Source organism: Ptychodera flava, chromosome 1 (assembly GCF_041260155.1).
Source record: "Ptychodera flava strain L36383 chromosome 1, AS_Pfla_20210202, whole genome shotgun sequence".
In the NCBI taxonomy this organism is placed as follows: Eukaryota; Metazoa; Hemichordata; class Enteropneusta; family Ptychoderidae; genus Ptychodera; species Ptychodera flava.
In genome coordinates this window covers 29966504-29988918 of record NC_091928.1, presented here as the reverse complement: position 1 = coordinate 29988918, position 22415 = coordinate 29966504, and the positions used below count along the sequence as shown (strand labels likewise).

At 37.6% G+C, this 22415-nt stretch overlaps 2 protein-coding genes across 2 annotated transcripts; both read right to left on the bottom strand.

Moving 5' to 3' along the window:
- Positions 1-765: 765 nt before the first annotated feature.
- LOC139134935 (uncharacterized) lies at positions 766-20808 on the bottom strand. The gene is made up of 6 exons (XM_070702040.1): positions 20497-20808; positions 5007-6265; positions 3652-3828; positions 3299-3478; positions 2199-2348; positions 766-1937 (listed from the first exon to the last, which is right to left on the bottom strand). Exons 2-4 carry the CDS (start codon positions 6103-6105, stop codon positions 3324-3326), a joined length of 1431 nt encoding a protein of 476 aa, XP_070558141.1. The 5' UTR covers positions 6106-6265; positions 20497-20808; the 3' UTR covers positions 766-1937; positions 2199-2348; positions 3299-3323.
- LOC139143911 (four-jointed box protein 1-like) lies at positions 1499-2272 on the bottom strand. The gene is made up of 2 exons (XM_070714519.1): positions 2199-2272; positions 1499-1937 (listed from the first exon to the last, which is right to left on the bottom strand). Exons 1-2 carry the CDS (start codon positions 2270-2272, stop codon positions 1499-1501), a joined length of 513 nt encoding a protein of 170 aa, XP_070570620.1.
- Positions 20809-22415: the final 1607 nt, after the last annotated feature.

Here is a 22415-nt window from a genome sequence, read left to right as displayed (position 1 = left end):
AGTTTACTTTTTCGTCTGTGTGATGGCGCTTATTTTTTATCTAAGCATTTGGATCGCGATTTCCTGTCAAAAATTTTATTTCGCTATCACAAAAGAAAAAAAGCTGAAATTTCTCTTTGAAACAGTCTAAACTAAGGTGTAAAACCTACATATTTCGAGGTGCATGTTAGCTTGATGGTGTACGATCGAGTTGGGAGTGATATAACTTCTTTGCATTATGTCTTTATCCTTGTCAAGCTTTATCAAAGTCTATTTCAAAATCTGGCTTTCATCGTGGTATAGTTAATGCACAGGAGGTGCATTTGCCAGATAAATGATCATAGCGTTTTCCTCAATCAGTATTGGTTTCATCAACTTTTCCCCAATGGGTACAGATATTCTATGGAATTTTTCTCAAAATTATAGATGATGACAATAATTTTTTATTGTGACCGTTGAATATAATGTTTCTTGACCAAGCTATGTGTAAAAATCTTGAAAATAATAATAGTGTAAGTGGGTTTATTCTAAATTCTTGGTGTAATCCACACGATTGGAACTAATTTGGGATAATTGGATAGTGTTGTATTGTTGGTTCAATGTGCAAATAAAAGCTCGTCTGCCGTTCTTTTTCTGCAATGCATGTACACTTATTTTTATGGGTAATTTGTAATATTGCAAATTTTCAGCTATAGGGCACCTACCTCTTTGATAAATTTCAACAATTAAAAGATCCAATTATCACCAAAAAGTTCCAATCGTGTTAATTCTATTTTTAGAGTCAGGTTCAACGGGCTTCTGGTACGTGTTTATCCTGAAATTACGAACTGTTGCGAAGAACTACGATGCAATGTGGCGATTGTTGGTGACTTCGTGGTTAACTTGGTGTCAAACGTTATTGTCACATTTAAATAAATCATGTTTCTTCATATCGTTATAATGCAATACGCGTGTATGAACTGTTTTCTTTAAATATTGCACATTTAATGTTCCAATTCATGTTGCCGATTTGTGTGGTGGTGAACTCAGTTACATAAATTGAAAGAATGTAAGACCCTTTCTTCAAGTTCCATTCACCGCTTCATTTAAATTATTTGTCTTTTAAAGAACAAACAGCAGGGTTTTCACATTAAACAGTACATTACTCCTTTAAAGTGCTATAAGAGCTGAGGAAAATAGCGGCGCGTTACTTCAAAATGTGGGTTTGGAGAGTGGGAGGCTCAATCAACCGCAGTCATGAAATATTAAGGTCTTTTCGAGAAACTTGTTAGTATTGCAAGGGACTCGGGTATTAAATAATCGCAATGTTCATCTCATGACATTGAGGAAACTTGATGCAAAAGAATATTGCTTCGTTTGCCTTTTGTCTCAAACCGATGCAACACATTCTGTTTTACGGTACAGAGTCGATCTATGACGTGGAACGTTTTGATGGTTGTCCAGTCTATGACTATTCTTAAGACAATGCACAGAATACAGTGTTTTGGTAATTCTGACCATTCGCCGCAACAGGTGACAATTATTCACTCCGCCTGAATCTTCTCTTGCAAAGCTGGACTCTGTCATACACGTCCGATATCCTGCTTTTCATCGTTTCATGAAATTTTAATTTCTCCGGAATTTTGGGCAAAAAGTCTGATAGAGGTTCATGCCTATGGACCTCGGATAACAACATCTCTGCCGGGTTGCCATGGAAATGAAGCTTGTTCAAATTCCGGATCGTCGACTTCCGAAAAATACAAATTGAATTCAGCATCTGTTTGTGGAAAGAGATGAATCTCTTCGCCTCGGCACTTTTCTTGGGATTTCGCATTAGTTCGTAGCCATCAAGAAAACCACTTTCGTTGTCGATCAGCCATATTGTGTTTGTTTGTTTGTCTCTCCTCAAGTTGTGTATGTTGTCGGCCAGTATTTCAGGGATGTGCTCTTTTTCGGCAGCGTCCTGGTTGCTAGCAATTCTTTGAAGGTATAAAAAATATTCTTAGTTTAGGAGACATTGGTTATATAAAAGTGCTCAAAATAAAATGCGTAGCTGTTTTTGTAAAACATATTCGGGGGGGGGGGGGTATAGACGTCTTAAAAAGACTGACCAGAGTTTGATTGTAACAAATTCATAAGCCCTGACTCGGTTCAGTGTAAATTACTGAAAGGTAACTCTTGCTTTTGCGACGTGTGCATTTTTCAGGCGTTTGAGAGTAAAAGCAAGTGACGTCATTTACCTATCGTAATTTCCCGTGATGTAATCAAAAATGATAAGATCAGTCCACTGCATTACTTCGACAATCTCCGGCATATTTAATTTTCGGAGCGCCTCGCTCTCAGGAAAAACGCTCCCGTCGCCTTGTAAGAAGATTTCCGGCAACTTACCCCTGGATACAACATGCAAAAGAAACATATTCATGAAAATACCTGATGTAATCACAGACTGTGTATTTCGAAGAGCTTATTATCTCATTTCGTTTTAACAATCCTTGTTCGGTTTCTTTCATCTACCAAAAATAAATGCTTGCATTTCGAGATAGGCAAATACCAGTTACTCACGCACGCGTAATACAAAGGATGGCCATATCTGTTTCCACATAACCTCACATTTGCATTTTAATAAATCCATCGATGTCGTGACATTTTTTTCTGGAATTGCCTTGCTGATAAATCTTAAGCTTATCAGGGAGTCTCCCTGATGTACAAATGCCAGCAGAAATGTTTACTGGTCCAGAATCGTGCATACATTTCCCATGACTTAAGTATCGGCGCTTATCAACATAATTATAAACTGCTACATACATATACATAGATACATACATAGATACATACATAGATACATACATACATACATACATACATACATACATACATACATACATACATACATACATACATACACATACATACATACATACATACATACATACATACATACATACATACATACATACATACATACATACATACATACATACATACATACATACATACATACATACATACATACATACATACATACATACATACATACATACATACATACATACATACATACATCATACATACATACATACATACATACATACATACATACATACATACATACATACATACATACATACATACATACATACATACATACATACATACTGACTGACTGACTGACTGACTGACTGACTGACTGACTGACTGATGATGATGACTGACTGACTGACTGACTGACTGATTCACTTACTTACTTACTTACTTACTTACTTACTTACTTACTTACTTACTTACTTACCTACTTACTTACTTCACTTAAGATCAAACATACCACTCACTACCGACCTACCTGTCGAGATTGTCTATCCACTGTATTAACGCAACCAGCGTCCCTTCTTCCCACTTCGCTTCTTTAATTCTTTTTGTCTGCTTCCGCCATTGTCTTGACGTAGAATTGACCATAGATAGAACACAGCCGGAACATGAGTTATGCCGAGTAATCTCGCCAGATAGAAAGAGTAGACTTCTCCTGAAAGAAAACATATTAACAATAATTCTCAAAATAGTCTGTCGTTTCAATGTCATTAAAACGACCGGAAATCATACACAGCTTCGTAGGATATTGGCATTAGTGTTTCGTACATCAGACGATTAAAATTATGTTGAGTTCATTGACTATATGCAATGCTTTATTTCAATTACCTTGAACAAATTCTGTATGTGGGTGTCTATATCTAGCGCACATTCTGCTGCCGTCCTTCATGACTATGAACTGATTCAATGGCCTTCCGCATGTCTTCCAATCAGGATTTCGCATCTGAGTCACCACTAGGTGGCGCGCTCTCGACGACCACGTTGTAATTTCGTCTTCGCTCAGACCTGGAAGAGTCAAATAAACAAATCCATCTTGTTTACTTACACGCCGACAGCGAAAGATTTATTTATGATATGTAAAGGTAACAAGTACATGAAGACACTAAAGCATTTTTTTGAAAAAAACAGGCAAATGTTATGAAGTTATATATGAGGCACAGGCGTGTCAAAAAAGCTCTAAAATATGGCACGTTTTAAGCTTATACAATTAGATATATAAATGTCGTTTATAAAGCAAAGCGTATGTAAAATGGAGAAAAGCTTAAGACCAATGTAAATAACTGTCTTAGCGTGTGCATTGAACAACTAATAGAGTTTCTAAATAACCACTAGAATGCGACTAAAATAAATATAAATGCCTCCTACGTGAGCTTTGACGTCAAACGGTCACGATCTCAGACTCGGATTAATTTTAAGGGTGATTTTAGATAACTGACACTCATCTGCATGCATGCAACCAGCGTATGTGCCCGCATTGGAATTCTTGAGGTTAACACATATTCTGATTCACACAAATATTTTGACTCGAGTGAGAAAAGATCTGCTTCTTATGACAGGACAGAGCTGATTTCATATATAAATGATCTTTTTGTGCTCGGTGTGATGTCATTGGTAATAGAATAATATCACTAATATTGAGGTAATGTTATCAAAACGTTTCAGAAATGGCCTGTACTTCTGTCGCTGTGTTGAAAGGCAGCCACTTGGTACAGGGACTTCTACAAACACAATTGGAACTAATTTGGGATAATTGGATGGTTAAGTAATGTCGATTTTATCTTCAAATGTAAGCTCATCTGCTTTTCTTTTTAAGTTATACCCTTGTTTTTATGAGTAATTTGTAATATTGCAACATTCAGCTGTAGGGCACCTAACACTTTTCAGAAATATGAAAAATATGAAGATCCAATTATCCAAAGTTAGTTCCAATCGTATTTACAATTACTGACTGTAAACAACATGATTGGTACTAATTTGGGATAATTGGATCTTCATTTTTTTCAAATTTCTCAAATTGTCAGATGCCCTATGGCTAAATGTTGCAATGTTACACAATACTCATAAAACAAGTGTTTAGCTTCAAAAGAGAAGCAGATGAACTTATAATTGCAGATTACATTGACTTTCATTCATTATCCAACTATCTAAAATTAGGCGTTCCAATAGTGTTAAACATAATTTACCTGTTTTGAAGTGATCTTCAACAAAACTTGACCAGTAAATGTTATCTGCGATGATAGGCACTTCTTCTCTTTCCGATATTCTTGAGATCTGCATGTCACTGTACCCGGCATCTTCTGGAATTAGCTTAAGAGCTCCTCCCGAAATTTGGCTTGAATCGGTTCTTAAGTCAACTGAACTATTAGCATCATACGATTCAAAAGGAAACACAAACGTGATTTCATCGCTTTCACTTACATTTCTTAGGGTAACGTTCGATCTATGTGCTTTTGAGTTCGACTGTAAACCTATGTCTTGGAAAGTTTGGGTTCGTCCATATTTTTTTATCCCATCTTCGTTGGAAATCCTCTTCTTCCGTGCTGGGATGATTTTCGTAACGCCATTATCAGAAAACGTTTGGCCGGCGTTTCCAGATGGATTGCCCATCTGGTCGTCACGATTTAAGGATGAGAATGTCATTTTGTTCACTTGCAAGAATTGTCTATTTTGATTGGCACCAATTTCATAAACCTCTTCCACATTTTCAACTTCGCCCTCGGAATTTCTGGATAAAGGATTTTTAGGATATTCAAGACTTCGAGGTAGAATGTTATTCCGGACAATCTTCTTTCTTTTTGAGTTCACTTGATTTGTCTTCTCATTTGTGTTGTTTGCATTCTTATTTGTAGTTTGTCTGTCAGCATCAATAGGATTCATAATTTTCTTAGGGGCCTTTTCTTTCTGTATTTCTACATGTGCCTCTTTCATGATGACTTTCGAATGCTCCCCAATTCTGCTCCCAACATGATCGTTTTTGGTGCGGTTTTCCATCTGTTTTCTGATGCTGTTTTCCGCAAACTTTATGTAAAGCACCTTTTCATGATCGCCACCGAGCCTCAACATCCCTTCCTTCAGTTTTTCAAGAATTTCAGGAGATGGCGGCTTTGTCATTTTTTGCACTTTTTTGAAGTATTCTTCCCAATCCAACATCTCGTCATGTGCCTTTGTATCACCATATTCCTTGTCAGTTGTGAGATACAATAAGAACGTCAGAGACACGGTCATGAGGATGCATATCTTGACGATGAAGGCCAGTCCAGTACTATGCCGACGTTTCCGCATTTCAAAGATGGCGTCGCGACGTCACTTCCGCCAGCAACGCCGTCACTTCCGTCGGTCACGCTGTAACGTCCCCCATTCTGATTACTAGTATGCTGTGTCACATCAAAGAGGTCTGCTTTCACAACAGCTGTAAAACTTGGACGTTAGCATTGCAAATAACCTGCAAGATAAGAAAGAGTTAAATTACAGAGAATTCGCTAATCAGCTGTCTGAAGATTATGCCATCGTTATGATGAGCATGTCCGACCTGTGGAGACAAATACTAATCACTTCCACAATAAAAGTAATTTTCGATTTATTAATTATGGATTACTTTATTTGCCAAAAAATCTTTGTGTGGGCAGTGCTGCTGCCGTATTCGATTTCCCTCGATGGGCTTAGGATCTGTGTGTAGGATTAATTAAATTTTAACAAGGTTAAAGTAACATTTGTCATATTATGAAATAGTTTCGATCTGTCAGAGCAAGTCGACCTGGCCATATTTATCACTAACAATTTTGTAAAACCTAATTTATATTACCTGTCATTTGACATTTTGATCAAAGCATCCTGAGTAGAAGTTTACCCTGTTAATATTGTATGCATAAATGTGTTCTGAGTGCCTTGGGGTTCAAATCTTTCTTATCCTCCTACGTACATGACTCATTTCTTTTTCTCTCGTGTTCTCATTTATTGCTCAGCCAACTATGTATGTATGTATGTATGTATGTATGTATGTATGTATGTATGTATGTATGTATGTATGTATGTATGTATGTATGTATGTATGTATGTATGTATGTATGTATGTATGTATGTATGTATGTATGTATGTATGTATGTATGTATGTATGTATGTATGTATGTATGTATGTATGTATGTATGTATGTATGTATGTATGTATGTATGTATGTATGTATGTATGTATGTATGTATGTATTCTATGTTTTGCTTTTTTTCTCTTTGAATGTAAATTTAACTATTTGCAGCTTCTATCGATCGAGAATTAGATTCCCTTTTCCTTATGAAAAGGTAATATAAGCCTAGTAGAAACTTTGTTATTAATGAAAGTGTCAATCAATCTTAATGCCGCCGAAGATTAATATATTATATCATAGCAGTATATTGGTGTCACAAATACAGCGATCTGATTGGTCGAGGTGTGAAAATAACCGTGCTATATTCGCGATATAGCACAGTTGGCACCCGAGAAAGCTCTCGGCAAGAGCCAAAATCCCGTGATGTTCCACGACAGAATGTCAATATACTGTTATGATATAATAGCAATAAACCACACCTAGCGACGACATACCAGTCGATTTTGACCAGTTCATGACATATATGCACGGGCGAGAGCGAGTGTATATTGTCACGAACTGGTCAAAATCTCGTAGTATACCGTGTTTGGTTTGGTTAATTGCTTAAATACATATGGCGAAACCGTTATTATTCTGCACTGAGGTGCTTAAGTCATGGAAAAACTCTGAGTATCGGTGCTTATCGCTAAAGGTGATATTAATTAAACCAACTAATCATTTTCTGTGCTTGAACGGTCAGCAAAGTCCATCAGCGAGCCATTCATTATTAATACAACTTTCATGCACCGCGTTCTTTATTCATTGAGATTTCATTTTATTTTAGATAGTTGATAAGAGTTCAGTTTAAATGAAGGTTAGATGAAAAAATGACACAGATAATTGAAAAGATTAGTCTATCTCAATCTATTATAGAATTCCATTACCTTTCTTATCAGAGGTCTAGTAATAGGTAAAATTTGATATAATTAAGTCCATTGATGACGACGTCGGATTTGAAAAGGTATAGACTATTGTACAGCACAATCTCCAAGTTCAAAACAATTATGGGAACATAAATTGATATGGGAGGAAGGAGTTTATCACATGCTTACAAGGCAAATATATTTTAACTTGCCCTAGATTAAAACACTGCGAAAATTTATATTATGCTCAACTTATTACGTGGGATTTTAGTGGTCATTTCGTATGTAATACGAAGTAACGTTAGCGCGAACATAGTAAACTAATCCATGTAAGCACGCTACATATCACAAAGAAACTCAAATTTACAAAACAACAGGCATGAGCTCGCACACATCACAGCTGAAAACACTGAACTCATTATTTACAAGAGAAGATATAACAGCCTAAAGGTATAAGATAGCGAAGGGAAGCCCCATGTGTTCTAGTATAATTGAGCAAAGACTTCAAAATCTGCTGTGACCGAAATGCATGTGATAATTAGCAAGTCATATGTAACCCCTTTTCTTTTCAAAACGTTTTATCGATAATTGGACATGGTTAAATATATATATTTTTAAATCTATTTACCATTGCAGTAACTTAAGTACTAATCACCATCGCCATAATTTTCATCAAGTTACCAATCACTCAAGAAATGAGAGTTACTTAAATTCCATGATATTAAATTCCGGATCATCGGGATACATCATATCAGGTACGATTCCAGCATTCATGAAATTATCGACTCGGTTATTTCAGTCTAACCACTGTAAATGCTACCGCAGTTAGCGTCAATGAAAGTTGACGAATCAAGATTGCTATTTCGCCTTGAATGATCAGATCCTGTCCACGTCAGTCAAACTATACAATGGTGTGTTTGTGTATGGTTGTACAATGTCGTTATGCACCATTACCAATGACGTTTCAGAGGCAATTTCACGTTCTTCATATTACATGATTAGCTTTTGGCGTCCACGTTATAAAAATTACTGTAACAGAGAAGTCACTAATTATGCAAATTGAATTAGATGGATGTAAAGAGATAGAGACATGCGTAGTAATGCAATGCTGTTTTCATGGAATTAGAACTCGTACGCTTACTCGTAACCTGCTGTATCATATTGAGTAAGATAATAATTTTTTAAAAATATCACATACTAGATTGCAGCGCAGAACTTCCAATCGTCCTGGGTGTTATGAACCAGACTGCGCGCTTATTCTGTTGCTTAGTTATCACACAAACATGTTGATACAATCCAATATGGCCGCCCGTCGGCCGCTTTGTTATGTCCCAAGGCATTACATCGATATTTCTAAACGTGACACAAAATACTATGCACAAAATACTATGAAAAATAAACGAAATTTTGCATGCCCAAAACTGTTACCCAGACGGACTTTGAAAGATTTCTTTCAAAATTTACAGATGGACAATGAACTTTTGAGTTTATATGGAAGTCTATTTATTTCGCAATGGCAGTAACTGTCTAAGATGACTATACTGAGGGTCATTTGGTCGTGAGATGTTCCATGTTCACAGAAATTTACAAAACCTGAACGGATTTTTATTGAGCTGAGCAAAAGTGCGAAGTACAATATACAAACATGTTTATGAATGACAATATGTGTTCTGATGCAGTCTAAAATTAAGGTACAACGCGCCTCGAAAGTGAAAGAGTTAAATTTTTCCGTAAACTTTCCTGAATGAAATTTTCAACCATATTCTTACCAAATTAAAAATAAATATCACGCAACGCTATGCAAAGTTTTGAACTCGAAAAACAAGTTATATGGCATTTACCGATATTAGAAATTCAAAATGGCCACCATCCCTGTCTTAACTCTATAAAGGAAGATAAATTCTAAATTTTCGACAAAAAAGACGCTTACAATTTATCTTACTCCAATGGCTTTAAAATGAGCGCCCGCAAGTGGTAGATCAGTAAAGAATATTAATAATTGAGAGACGGAATATCTGTCCCCCAGGCGCATTCTATCTCAAAATGTACATAACAATGATGAAACGAGTGTTCACTTTGTATACACGCATTCGGCTATTTCCATATTTTTGTATAACGTTCATGGATTAAGTTCTGCTTCAATGGACATAATGCGTCATTAGTAATCTCCTATTGTACGCCCACGGTCCGGTATATTACCGTTTAATGAATGTAAGGCGGCTCATTCTTTTTGGTTTGTTCATTTCAACATTCGTAACGCAGGAATGATATTGCTGATCAATTTCATTCTAAAGAGATATAAATACTTTATACCTGGTTTTTACATGGACAAATTACTTAGTCTTACAATGTTGTGATGTCTCAATATTGACGAGTTCTGTGTCATTTACAAACATCACAGCCAACGCCCCTGATTTCAGGTATGTTCACTGAGTGTTGCCACCTGCAATTGATTAACACCTCAAAATAATTTCGAAAAACTTGTATTCGCCTTTCAGCCGATGATCTGGGTCACGATTCCCCCAAATCGTAACGATTTAGATGAAATCAAATAATGTCAGGAATATCACACATCTGTTATCATTGAAACGCGCTCTTTTGTGTTACACAAATACATGTTCTCCAACACAGCGCAAAACTGCATTGCATGATACCCTTGCAAAATTTAAACTGAAACGAACTGTTAATCTCAACGCTCCAGTTGCTACCTCATGAAAGGAGAAGCACATTACACAGAGGTAGATATAAGAACTTTGACCCATTGTCACTATGTGACGTTTATGACCACTTCAGATGACATTGACATTTATTGCAATGTCACAGTGATGCATTTGTGGCTTGCAATGGCCATATTTGATTTCGCTCTAAAAGCGTAATTAAGGTACTCATAATGGCGTTTTCTGATTTGAAAGAAAATGAATGATTTGATATTTTAATATGATATGGAATAACGAATTATTTTATATTGCAATGACACTTACGACAGCTAAAACAACGTGGCATCCTAGAAAAATTCTAGAAAACCACATTGAGATCGCATTGTGCTGATCTACCTTTATAACAACGTTTTTCATGACTTCTCTGTAAGCGTGATGCAGGAAACGCGAAAATGACGAAGTCAATTCTTTTTACAGAATTAAAATGTGCATCACTCACACTTTGGTGTTTGATAACTTATATACGTGTCTAAAAGGTTTCATTTCATGCCATTAGTTAAACTCTGGAATATACGGACACCACCCTACTAGCTAAAGCTTGGATGTTCGGTCACGCTTTATTTGAAGAGAGTTTGAAAAGCTACCGGCAGTTATTAAATCGTCGTTAGTAATAGTTAAATTTTTCCTGTTGTGTAGACGATGTAAATTTACCTCATTTTCTGTCCCTATGGCTTTGCATTAAAGTGATTATTTTACCTACACTTGTTTCGTTGAATGATATTAGAACGAAACGTATGGAACATCTCTTTGCTGGTATCGTTTATAGGGGCCGGAATGTTTCACTGTGTGACGTCACAGTTGTCTGCTTCAAATATTTCGACACATTTTTATCAGACTATCATACTGTGATTACATCCAGACAGATTGAAATCCATGTGTGAAAAATTCCAATAAAATTTGTCAGACGTCACCGCGATTCGTTAATGTTGTCAAAACATCAGGTGGCTTTTTTTTCTGTCAGGCCGGCGCTTGTCGAACTACCGATAGTGATGAACATAATCTGTAGTCTTTTCAATAGTTGAAGGGTCGTGCCAGGCCGACGTACGGTATGTCTTGAAATCTTGCACAGTAGCTGGACAGTAACTCGTAATCGATAATATCAACGACGAGGTAGTTCAGGGTGATATTGAAACAAGGGTCGCGATTACGCCACGTGACTGGGAAGCCCCTATTCCCGTTGAGCATTAGTGCTGACAATCTCAAAAATCTAATCTTATCATATTTTTCACTACTTCCGCTATTTCCTTTATGCCATGATGACAAGCTAATATCCACTTATATCTCCTTGCTCGAGTTTCTGCTATTTTGAAATGTGAAAATAGTGACTTAAACAGTATGCCGTTTTAGGGCTGGCTCAGCGTTTTGAATTGTAATCTATCTCTTCTTGCTCACACGCCCTCTCTCTCTCTCTCTCTCTCTCTCTCTCTCTCTCTCTCTCTCTCTCTCTCTCTCTCTCTCTCTCTCTCTCTCTCTCTCTCTCTCTCTCTCTCTCTCTCTCAATAGTCAATACAAGCAATCGAGTGAAATAAGGTGCCGGCGTCGCCTACTAACGTTTGTGCGCATGTGCAGAAAGAAATAGTCGTCTGCTACAAAAATGAACGGTTGATAAAAATGCGTAAACTTGGTCGGACGGCAAGCCAAAACTGCAGAAACGTTTAGCTACAAATGTAGTTTATAACAGTTTATAACTTAACATTTTCATGATTAATTATTTTATTATTTAATTATCTTGTTTATATTTTCCAATACAAGGATCAAGCGAACAATGCGTAAAAAGCCTTTTCATGTTTATCTAAATCCGATTAAGTGCGACATCTTTCGTTCACTTGGCCTCTGCATTTGTTCGATGAAACCTTATTTCATCTTCGTATTTTGACAATACATTGATATTTTTTGGGGGGGCCTTCGGTACTTTTTAACAGGGATACCGGCGTGCCTATCCTATTTGAACTAAATTGAGACTACAATTTGATGGGACTAATAAGGCAAGTGTCATGAAATGGAAGTCTTTACACTTTTAATTTCACAAATCGATATAATTGTGCAAAAAACCCCGGAAATATGGTTTTCATCGATCAATTTCACAACACATAACTTCATTCACTTCTATGGAAACGTTTTGTGTGTGTATAAATGTTATTTTGAAACGATACCAACTGAAAAAAAAAACTTTGGAATTGATGATAGACGAGTTAGGGATTTTTATGATATGTTCCTTACTTTCTCGTTAGTTTTAGGCACAATAAATGCTAAAGTGAGTCAGGAAAATTTCAAAATAACCTTGACTGACTGAAAACACTGTCAATAGATCGAAAAACGTATGTTGGTTGAGGCAAAACAACAAACTGATATTCGTGCCAATATTTTGGTGACCAAGAAAATATATCGAAGTTCACATATTTTCATGAAGTTATTAATATTGGCCATATGTTTTGAGCGATAGTGGATCTAATAGTCTCATACATTTGTTTTTACTCGTAGCATGCGCACAATATTGCATTTTTTGAATAGAATTTTTAAAAAGGTCTCAAAATATGGTGTCATATTTAACATTCAAATTTTCAAGTTGTTCAATTTTTGAAACCTTGTGCAAATCAAAATATCCCAAATTAGTTCCAACCGTGTTTTTTTTATTTTCGTATACCTGCCAGTTGGTATTATAGGTTAAGACTGAGTCAATATAATATATATCGCTATGAAGGCCATTACATCTTTGGTAGACAATTCCATTTTATGAAGATTTGATTTTATATCATGTGTGTGATTAAATAACATTGATGGCCTTTAGCAATCTAGATCTCTGTGTGGAATTGACCGACGTGCCGCTGAGCCAGAGAATCGCGCACTGCCACGGCGCGTCAGTGTCTTTTGAGTTGAACACGGTGAGCAGTCTCTGCGGCGACAGTATTGAACAGAATTGAATGTAGTTTCAGTGAGAGGGAGAGCGATCATAAACCTGCCAGTGTTATTTGAGCGACATTTCCATCAATAAAGCCGTAAAATTGGTTATAGATGCCATTGTACGGTGAATACGTGCGTGGACCGTACGCTGGCTTTTTAAGAGTGGCGCGAATTATAGCGTACCCATAGATTTCATCACTGCGTAATTTTATATTTTTATTTTTTAATATTTTTATCGCAGATTTCCCGCCACTTCTCACTTTTTCTGAAAAATATCAGTATTCATGTCAACCAGGCAGCATGAATCACCGTACTGTATATCAGTTACCCAGCATCTGATATATTTAATTAAGACTATTGCAATTATCTTTCTAACATTTTTCTATTTCAATTATTAAAATACTATCAAGCAATCACATGTCGGTTAATGAAAAACATGCATTATTATTTTTCTGTGAAATTATCTTCAAATGGAAACGTAGAATCGAAAGCAAAATCTATAGCCCATTCTTTGTTCAAGGCAAGCCATGGAGCCTGTTGCACCAACCATTCTACTATGATCATAGTATTCTGACTTTAAATGATTGTTTGCGTAATAAACGTTCACAGCCGGGTCACAATATTTTCCGATATTTCTTTATATTAGAAAGTGGTTCGGTCAAAATGTTTAAATGGAATCATAATTTTAGGTCCAAACATCTGACCATTTTAGTATCGTATCCTGTCGCACTAACTGTAGGATCTCACAGTCAAAATCTGAACATGGTTTTAGGGGTGGGGAGTAAGACGGGGACATGCACATACACACAGACAGGGGTACGGTAGAGAAAGAAGGCCGTTACTCATCTATTTATACTATATTAAAAACAAAATACTGATCCGACTGATTATGCTAATTTTGCGTTTCAAAATTTGCATTTTTTTGCCCGAGATATTCAGGTACGTACGCTACTGTGAAGGTCGCAACCACTATATGTGTGTGATCATATGCAATGTTGGAAGACCTGCATACACTATATCGTGTACACTGTTCGCTTTTTTTGTGGAAGTCACACATGTACATTTCACTGCGACAGCTGTTAGCGTGTGTGAGTTTTGATAACAACGACAACACAATGAAATTAAATTCGGAACGATCGATTTCACTAAGAATTGCCGAACACAAGAGCGAAATGGAATTGTGGCGATATAATTTACATAATTCAAAGTACATTTTTAGGAGATGCTGTCACGAACGCACGAGTGGTCAAGTTGCCACGGTAACATGCTTGCATGATTTTCTAGGTTAGTTCTTAAATGCCAATACACGTGCCGTATGTTTTTTCCTCGTTGCTGTGGAAACTGACAGGTGGTGGGCATAAATAAACGAGTTAGAAGGGGAAAAATAAGTGAAAATTTCAACTTGAAAATTATCGTAATTATAGCACAATTTAGACCATAGACTGCATTCCCATCTTTACATCCATCACTACTTAATTTGATATGTTCATTGCATCATTTCTAGATATTCTGTAAGCTAATACAGCTTCGTTAGGTAATGTTAGAGTCACCGAGTATCTCGGTATAGTGGCCAAAGTTTAAATATGGTTTTACATGTCTATTTTTACTCTCGTACCGCCTGCTAATTTCCCGTGACAATGATTCGCATGCTTAAAATACATAAAAAATTCTAACTTCCTGGTACCTCGCTTGATGAAAAAAACATTATTTCTCCACCCTAATTGCAGTCCCTTTCCCTTGAGTGATTGACGCGACACTTGGCTCGACATCCACAGCTCAACGAAAATATCTTTGGGGATCTATTCACTTGCATTATAAAACAACAATGTCAACAACAGCAATGACAACATAGCGAGCAACGAAAAAAAGATGTGTCGATCGTCTCAGTCTGCGGCAGACGAAAATCGTCACGGTTCGCGTTTAGGACAGGAGTCTGTGCTAGGTTTAATACATGAAGTTCAGTCCAACACTTTCGTTCGTCAGCGACAGCGCCGACATTTTGAGAACCAAAAAATACAAACTGTTTTGCAGCAGATAGTGAAGACAAGGAACAACTTGAAAATTGCAGAAAAGGATCAAATCATGAAGTAGCCGATTGAAATTTCCTTTCTTAAGGCAGAATGCACCTGGGGACAGATATGCAGACTCTCAAACTTTTACAATTCTTTTCTGATGAACCACTTGTTGGGGTTCATTTTAAAGCTCTCGATGTAAGGTGAATTTTAACCGTTTCAGTTTTTCGAAAAACAAGTCATTGACAATGACATAGTCCCCACTTGTAATAGGAGTATTAGTCTTGATGGGGCAGGGAAATGTGGTCATGAAGAAGTATCACTGGAGTGTATATGTTCAGATCTATGGGCACATAGGTCTATGTCGTTGTTCCCAGTTTGAAACACATTAGGCATGTCTAAGTTATGGTTCTAAATCAGGGAAAAAGATCAGACCTCTAGCTGTATTGGCCAGCCAAGAAATGCATATACGCATAATAAATGAGGTACAAGATGTGACATCTTAAGGTCTAATATCCTATCAAAATTGGAGGGTATAGTACTTGTGGTTACTGAGTTATGCATATATATGTATAATCAAGGTCAAAGGTCATCGAAGTCACGTGACATTTTGAACAAATTGTATTGCTAATTAATCCCTATATGCCAAAAATCAGACCTCTAGCTCTATTCGCTTGCCCAGAATTAGATATGTGCATAATTAATGAGGTAAAACGTGTGTTGTCATAAGGTCTCCCATCCTACTAAATATAAAGGACATAGCACTTGTTGTTACTTATTTATTGACATAAACGTATATTTTAGGTAAAAGGTCATCAAAGTCACATGACATTTTGTCAAAAAATTCTATCCTATAGTTATCCCTATATACCAAAAATCAGACATCCAGCTCTATTGGCTTGCTCAGAATAAGATATGGGCATAATTAATGAGGTACAGTATGTGGCGTCATAAGGTCTTCCATCATACCAAATAAGAAGGGTGTACCACTTGTGGTTACTGAGTTATGGACAAATATGTATATTTCAGGTCAAAGGTCATTGAGGTCACGTGACATTTTGTCAAAAAAATTGTATTGCTAAGTTATCCCTATATACCAAAACTCAGACCTCTAGCTCTATTGGCTCGCTCAAAATTAGATATGCGCATAATTAATGAGATACAATATGTGGCGTCATAAGGTGTCCCATCATACCATACATGAAGGGTGTAGCACTTGTGGTTACTGAGTTATGGACAAATATGTATATTTGAGGTCAAAGGTCACCGAGGTCACGTGACATTTTGTCAAAAAAATTCTATTGCTAAGTTATCCCTATATACCAAAAATCAGACTTCTAGCTCTATTGGCTCGCTCAAAATTAGATATGCACATAATTAATGAGGTACAATATGTGGCGTCATAAGGTGTCCTATCATACCATATATGAAGGGTGTAGCACTTGTGGTTACTGAGTTATGGACAAATATGTATATTTGAGGTCAAAGGTCACCGAGGTCACGTGACATTTTGTCAAAATATCTGAGATATCTGCGTTAACGGATGGCCTAACGGATGGAAGAACGGACGGACATGACCCAATCTATAAGCCCCCTGGACTTCATCCGTGGGGACTAAAAACTGTGTCACTGCATCCTTTTTGCAATATGAATACGATGAGAAACTAAATTTTTATTTTTCTTGGCCTTATACATGGGAGTCTATGGAGAACTGACTTATACATGGGAGTCTATGGAGATGTAAACTAAAAAGTCCTCTGGACACTTTTTCTTATAAAATCCTTCACTCAGTTTATAGTGTACCAGATGTTCTTGCACAGATTCATTTTAACGTTCCTGCTTTTACATTGCGTCGTGCTGTTCTTTTTAGACCAGTGTCAGCACGTACGAATATCTTGAAACACTCATTTTTATCACGATCTCAGACATATTTTAATTCTATCTGTAAAAAGCAAATTTAGATATTTTTAATAACTTTAGTAATTTTCGTCATGGATTATGTAAGATCCTTTTTTCTGAATAATTACTTTTATCTGGATGTTTTTCTGTGTATCTTTCGCATTATTGCTGTTTTTTGGTTTTTTCTTACGTGAATTCTCCTGTCTGTTTGTTTACGTTGTAACTGTTATATACTTTTCGTTTTTGTATTATATTTTTATTTTCGAACGAACCTGTTATTGGGGCAACCTGTTGGTTCGAGATTAAATAAAATAAAATAAAAAATAAAAAAAAACACGGCCAAATTTGATCGCATTGTGAAACAAATCGAAGTGCATCTGTATGGGATAGGGTACTATCATTGTGCAAAGTTTGAAAGAAATTGACTAGGGCATGTCTGAGTTATATGTGCTGCGTGAACGGAGGGACAGACGCACGGACGCACGCACGGACATGACCAAACCTATAAGTCCCCTCGGACGGTGTCCGTGGGGACTAAAAACATTCTCCAAGGGGTTAACATAGGGTTGGCGGCCATTTTGAATTTCAAATATTGAGGTAAATCTTGGGTAATTTGTTTCTCTAGTACTAAAATTTGCATGGGGACCTCCTATTTTTATTCTTGATTTTGAAAGCGAATGGTTAAAGTTTTCCTTTAAAAATTTTGAGCGAAAGTTTGTCTTTCACTTTCGAGGCGCATAGTACCTTTAAAAGGGGGAAGATTTGCAATAAGTGTACAATGTATGTCATAGTGCGATGGCGTTCCGTGAACTGATAAAGTATTTTGAAACTCCAACAGTCCGCGCGTGTGTCTCTACATATTTTAACGCTTTTAACGCTTTGGGGTACTTCTATCTTAATGTTTCCTATATTTTGTTTGTTACTAAATGTCACTTGTTGTGTCGTTTACCCTTTGAGCGCCAAAGTCAACTATTGTTGCCTTTATAGGATATAACATAGCCAGCAACATTTTTCAGATCTAGACAATTTTTTCCAGATTTTACCCAAAATTTTGGTCAAAAATTGTAGCCATTGAAAGGCTATGTCCATTTGATCCAAAATTACCACAAAATTACAGAAATTTTCATGAAATCAAATGTTACACTGAAATTTTGGTGCGAAAAATTACAGCACTCAAAGGGTTAACTTGACACCGCTGTGCGTGTTATTGAGCCTGCACTATTCACAGTTCCTGTGCCAAACTATCAGTATGACTCCATACTTCTTCGGAAATGGACACTTCTAACCTTTGAACTTTCATTTAGAAGAGGGAAATTTCATCTTATACGGACGCAGTACTTTCAAGCCGGGAGAGGACAATGTGAACATAAAGCCCGGGCTTTCATATAAGATTGACGGGTAACCCTTGCATAAAAAAGGTTTTAATATACGTACATCCGAAGGGAAAATGATGTCTACAAGAACTTTCTTGAACTGTCCATCCATTCATTTTGGCATTGACACGCATGCGTTAAAATATGTAGACAGACAAACAGGCAGTCAGAGAGACAGATAGACAGACACACGGACTTTCAAACTGCTCCATCAGTCGACGAAATGCCATCGCACTTGACATTGACTTGTGACATACATTGACAGCAAACCTTCCAAGTTTTTCAAAAAAAGTCGGTACATTTGAAATGTTGTTTCTGTCAGTGTTTCTGGATTTGTATTTAAACAAGCGATTAAAAAACTATCATTTTGTAGACGGTCTCGTCATTTGAGCGGGTATATGCAGATCGACAGCTTTGTCGTTTCATCCGGCTCATAGATATGCCTCTGAATAGGAGCGGATATTCACCGGTCGACGAAAGTATCATGACCCTTTTATGCTATTTTCAATGGCACTTCCTTCGATCAGTTCTCGTTTCATGGTGGTGGGAAGTCTGAGAACATAATCAAGTCTTTTTACCAGAATTGCGTGGTCTGATTTAGAAACTGGCAAAGAAGGTCCACCAGCTTTGCGAGATTGGTTGCGACACAGTGGATAGAGGGACTGTGGTTGCGATAAATTCAGGAGACAGCTGCAGAGGTTTTCAGAGTAAACAAACAATACTGTAAATCAATGCGTTTACTTAAAAAAAGTGCCCTGTTCTTACTGACGTCGGCTCGGGGTGAAATATTCGGAATTTTGTGGCTTCATGTCAGTTGAAAAAGGATATACGGGGGGGGGGGGGGGGGGATAGACGCTTGCATTGGCCCAATCCGAAAAAGACTTATGGAGGGTCAGATGACCTTCAACCCGTGTCAAACGAGAAATCGAAAAATTGGGTGAGTGAGATATTCGACTTGGCATACATAGCGAGACAGGCCAGCAGCATGTTTAGCGCCTTGACTATGTCGAAAACGAAATATATGACGCCTATCGTCATCTATTTGTCAGATTTAAACCGTGAGTTTGAAGTATGAGCGCGCATACAACCACCTCATTGACACGGGTACAAGAGCTATCGAGCCGGTGCAGACAAGTGTTACAAAAACCCCATTGACTGTATTGCCGTATCAAGTCAGGCGTGGAGAACTCACTTGCATTGCCATTCCCGTGTGCGCCAAGCTCGGTGTGCAGCGTTTCTGTCCGACCAAACTCTGCCTTGCCCGTTGTATGAGTTTCACATCAAGTTTTAGCCCTAGACATGAAATATTGCTAATTGGTGACGACTGTATATAGGGCAAGCCTTATCAAGTTGCTCGAGTTCACACGAGGACATGGCGTGCCTTTACGAGACAAGCACCCCGGCTGCAAATTGGCTAGTTGTTTAGCATTCATGATCGGTGTCTACGGCCATTCGACTCTTAAATGGTACAACGCATTGTGCCGTCCAATTATGAGATCAGAATGACTTGGACCCAAAGAATGTTTTCTGCTCAGCGGACCCCAAATCAGTCACCCCATCGCAGTGTTTGGCAGCCATATAAAAAGCCTCCGATTCAACAAGCCCTACAGACGGACAGTGAACAATGAAGCACTGTGGCATAGCCTGAGTTTGTGAGTTAAGTATTTCAATTGTCGGTCCAAGTGCTTCAAGTGTTCGGCTAATGCCTCGTTTTAAGCGCTAGATATAAAGAGCTAAGTTGACAACAAACAAACTACAATTTTAGACGTCTGGAATTCCGGTCCCTCACCTCTTCGTCTGCTAGTCCTCAGCCTGTGTGCCGCGCCGGCGGTCGTGTCGTCCGAGCGATCGCCGCTCGTCGTCGAATAAGATAAATGCTTCCTGCAGGCACCAGCACGTAAATTGCGTTGCGACGGGTAACACCGTCGATCGACGTATGTGGGTTCGACCTTGTGTTATACCATGCACGACCGAACACCGCTTGCCTGTCTGCGTTGAGCGTGTTATTAACGGGCTTGTAACATCATCGACAGTACAAAGGTAAAATAACAACATGCACATAGGTAAGATAGCCTGCGTATAATCTCATTCATATGTTAATAAACCTGTGCTCTTCCAATCGTTCACAGTGCATCGCACACCGCACTCCAGTATTCCATTCGTTGCGGGTCACATCACTTTTCTATCGGGGGCTGCAGCCTTAATTTTCAGAAATGAGAATTCATATTTCCAAAATATTTCTGGAGATTCCAGAGCGCCCTCAACGGACAAATAAAAACTAGCCTATACCAGGACACCCTCATACAGGTCCCTGCCTAAGTTTGCTGCTATTCAGATGTGTGTGAATTTAGTAACATTAACTTGACAACCAGAGAAAATTTATGAAGGCTAGCTGAATTTGGAGTCGAAGGATTGACGCATTCAAGCGTTCAGTTGGAAATTGTAGTGGCCATCTCCGATATCTCATTTTTTATGTTGCGATAAGAGTTTTTGACACTGCGACAATTGTTGATCGTATCATGCACTGAAAGGACAGTATTGGTATATAGGAGTTGCGCGCTCTCCTTTTCCTATTTTCCTTTTTGAAGGTTTAACGCGTGACTTGCATCTGAAACAGCAACAAAATAGGTGCAACAGACTATTTTGTTTTAAAAAGCAATCCAAAGATATAATATTTTGTGGTTTTCCCGGACAGAATGTGAGGTACATGACTTCCCTTTTTTTTAAAAAAAAGATAGTGTGTTACAAAAAGAAGATGCATAACAAAACGATTAGCGGAGCGTATGCAACAGACAATGCGTGTAGACGCAATGAATGTAAACCAGGCTTACAGATGTCTTCAGAAGTGGGTTGTCTGTTGCAAGACTTTCTTTTCTTTGACGATACACACGGACTTTCACTGTCTTTAGTCGAGTTCATTCACCCGGAAGCCAAATGCGCCGTTGGAGATTTTCGAAATCCCTTTTTCAAAAGCAACGGAAGCTTTGTCGCTTCATTACTGGGGTGGATCCACAGCAAAATGGTACATTTGGCTAGTGTAGCGGCCACTGAGGGAAGAATTTGCCGGTAAAGTGAAAGCAGAATCCTGGGCTGCCATCTCGTCTTGAATCGTGGAATCTAGTTTTTGTAGGTAGGATGCGCCTTTGGACACAGATATTGGGACCTTCAATGTTTACAATAATCGTTTTGGGGTCTACCACTTGTTGGGGTTCGTTTTGGAGGTAATAGAGTAAGTAAAGTTTCACCGGCTTATTTTTGTTCAGGTAGAACGCGTCTCGGGGACTAGATATTCGGACTCTCAAACTTTCACAATGCTTTATTGATATACAACTTGTGGAGCTCTATTTAAAGCTCTTGGTGTGAAAAACTTTTAACCGACTTGGTTTTCTAAATTTGAAAATTCTATTTTTCTCTGAAGAGTTAACACAGGAATGGCGGTCATTTTGAATTTTAAATATCGGTAAACCTCGAGTAATTTGTTTCTCTAGTTTCAAAATCTGCACGGTGACCCCCAACTTTTATCTTGATTTTGAAAGAGAATGGTTGAAAGATTCCTTAAGGAAATTTTGAGCAACAGTGTAAGTCTTTCACTTTCGAGGCGCATACTACCTGAAAATTGAAACTTCAATTTTTTCCCATAGAGTTACAACAGAGATGGCAGCCTTTTTGAATTTAAAGTGAATGTAAACATTGGGTATTTTGTTTCTC

Coding starts and splice junctions, on each gene's coding strand:
- LOC139143911 (XM_070714519.1), bottom strand. CDS start 2,272: ATGCCGGAGATTGTCGAAGTAATGCAGTGGACTGATCTTATCATTTTT. Junction 1,938..2,198: donor ATCACGGGAAATTACGATAG/GTAAATGACGTC, acceptor ATACCTTCAAAG/AATTGCTAGCAACCAGGACG.
- LOC139134935 (XM_070702040.1), bottom strand. CDS start 6,105: ATGCGGAAACGTCGGCATAGTACTGGACTGGCCTTCATCGTCAAGATA. Junction 3,829..5,006: donor TGAAGATCACTTCAAAACAG/GTAAATTATGTT, acceptor TGACTCTTCCAG/GTCTGAGCGAAGACGAAATT. Junction 3,479..3,651: donor ACATACAGAATTTGTTCAAG/GTAATTGAAATA, acceptor GTTTTCTTTCAG/GAGAAGTCTACTCTTTCTAT.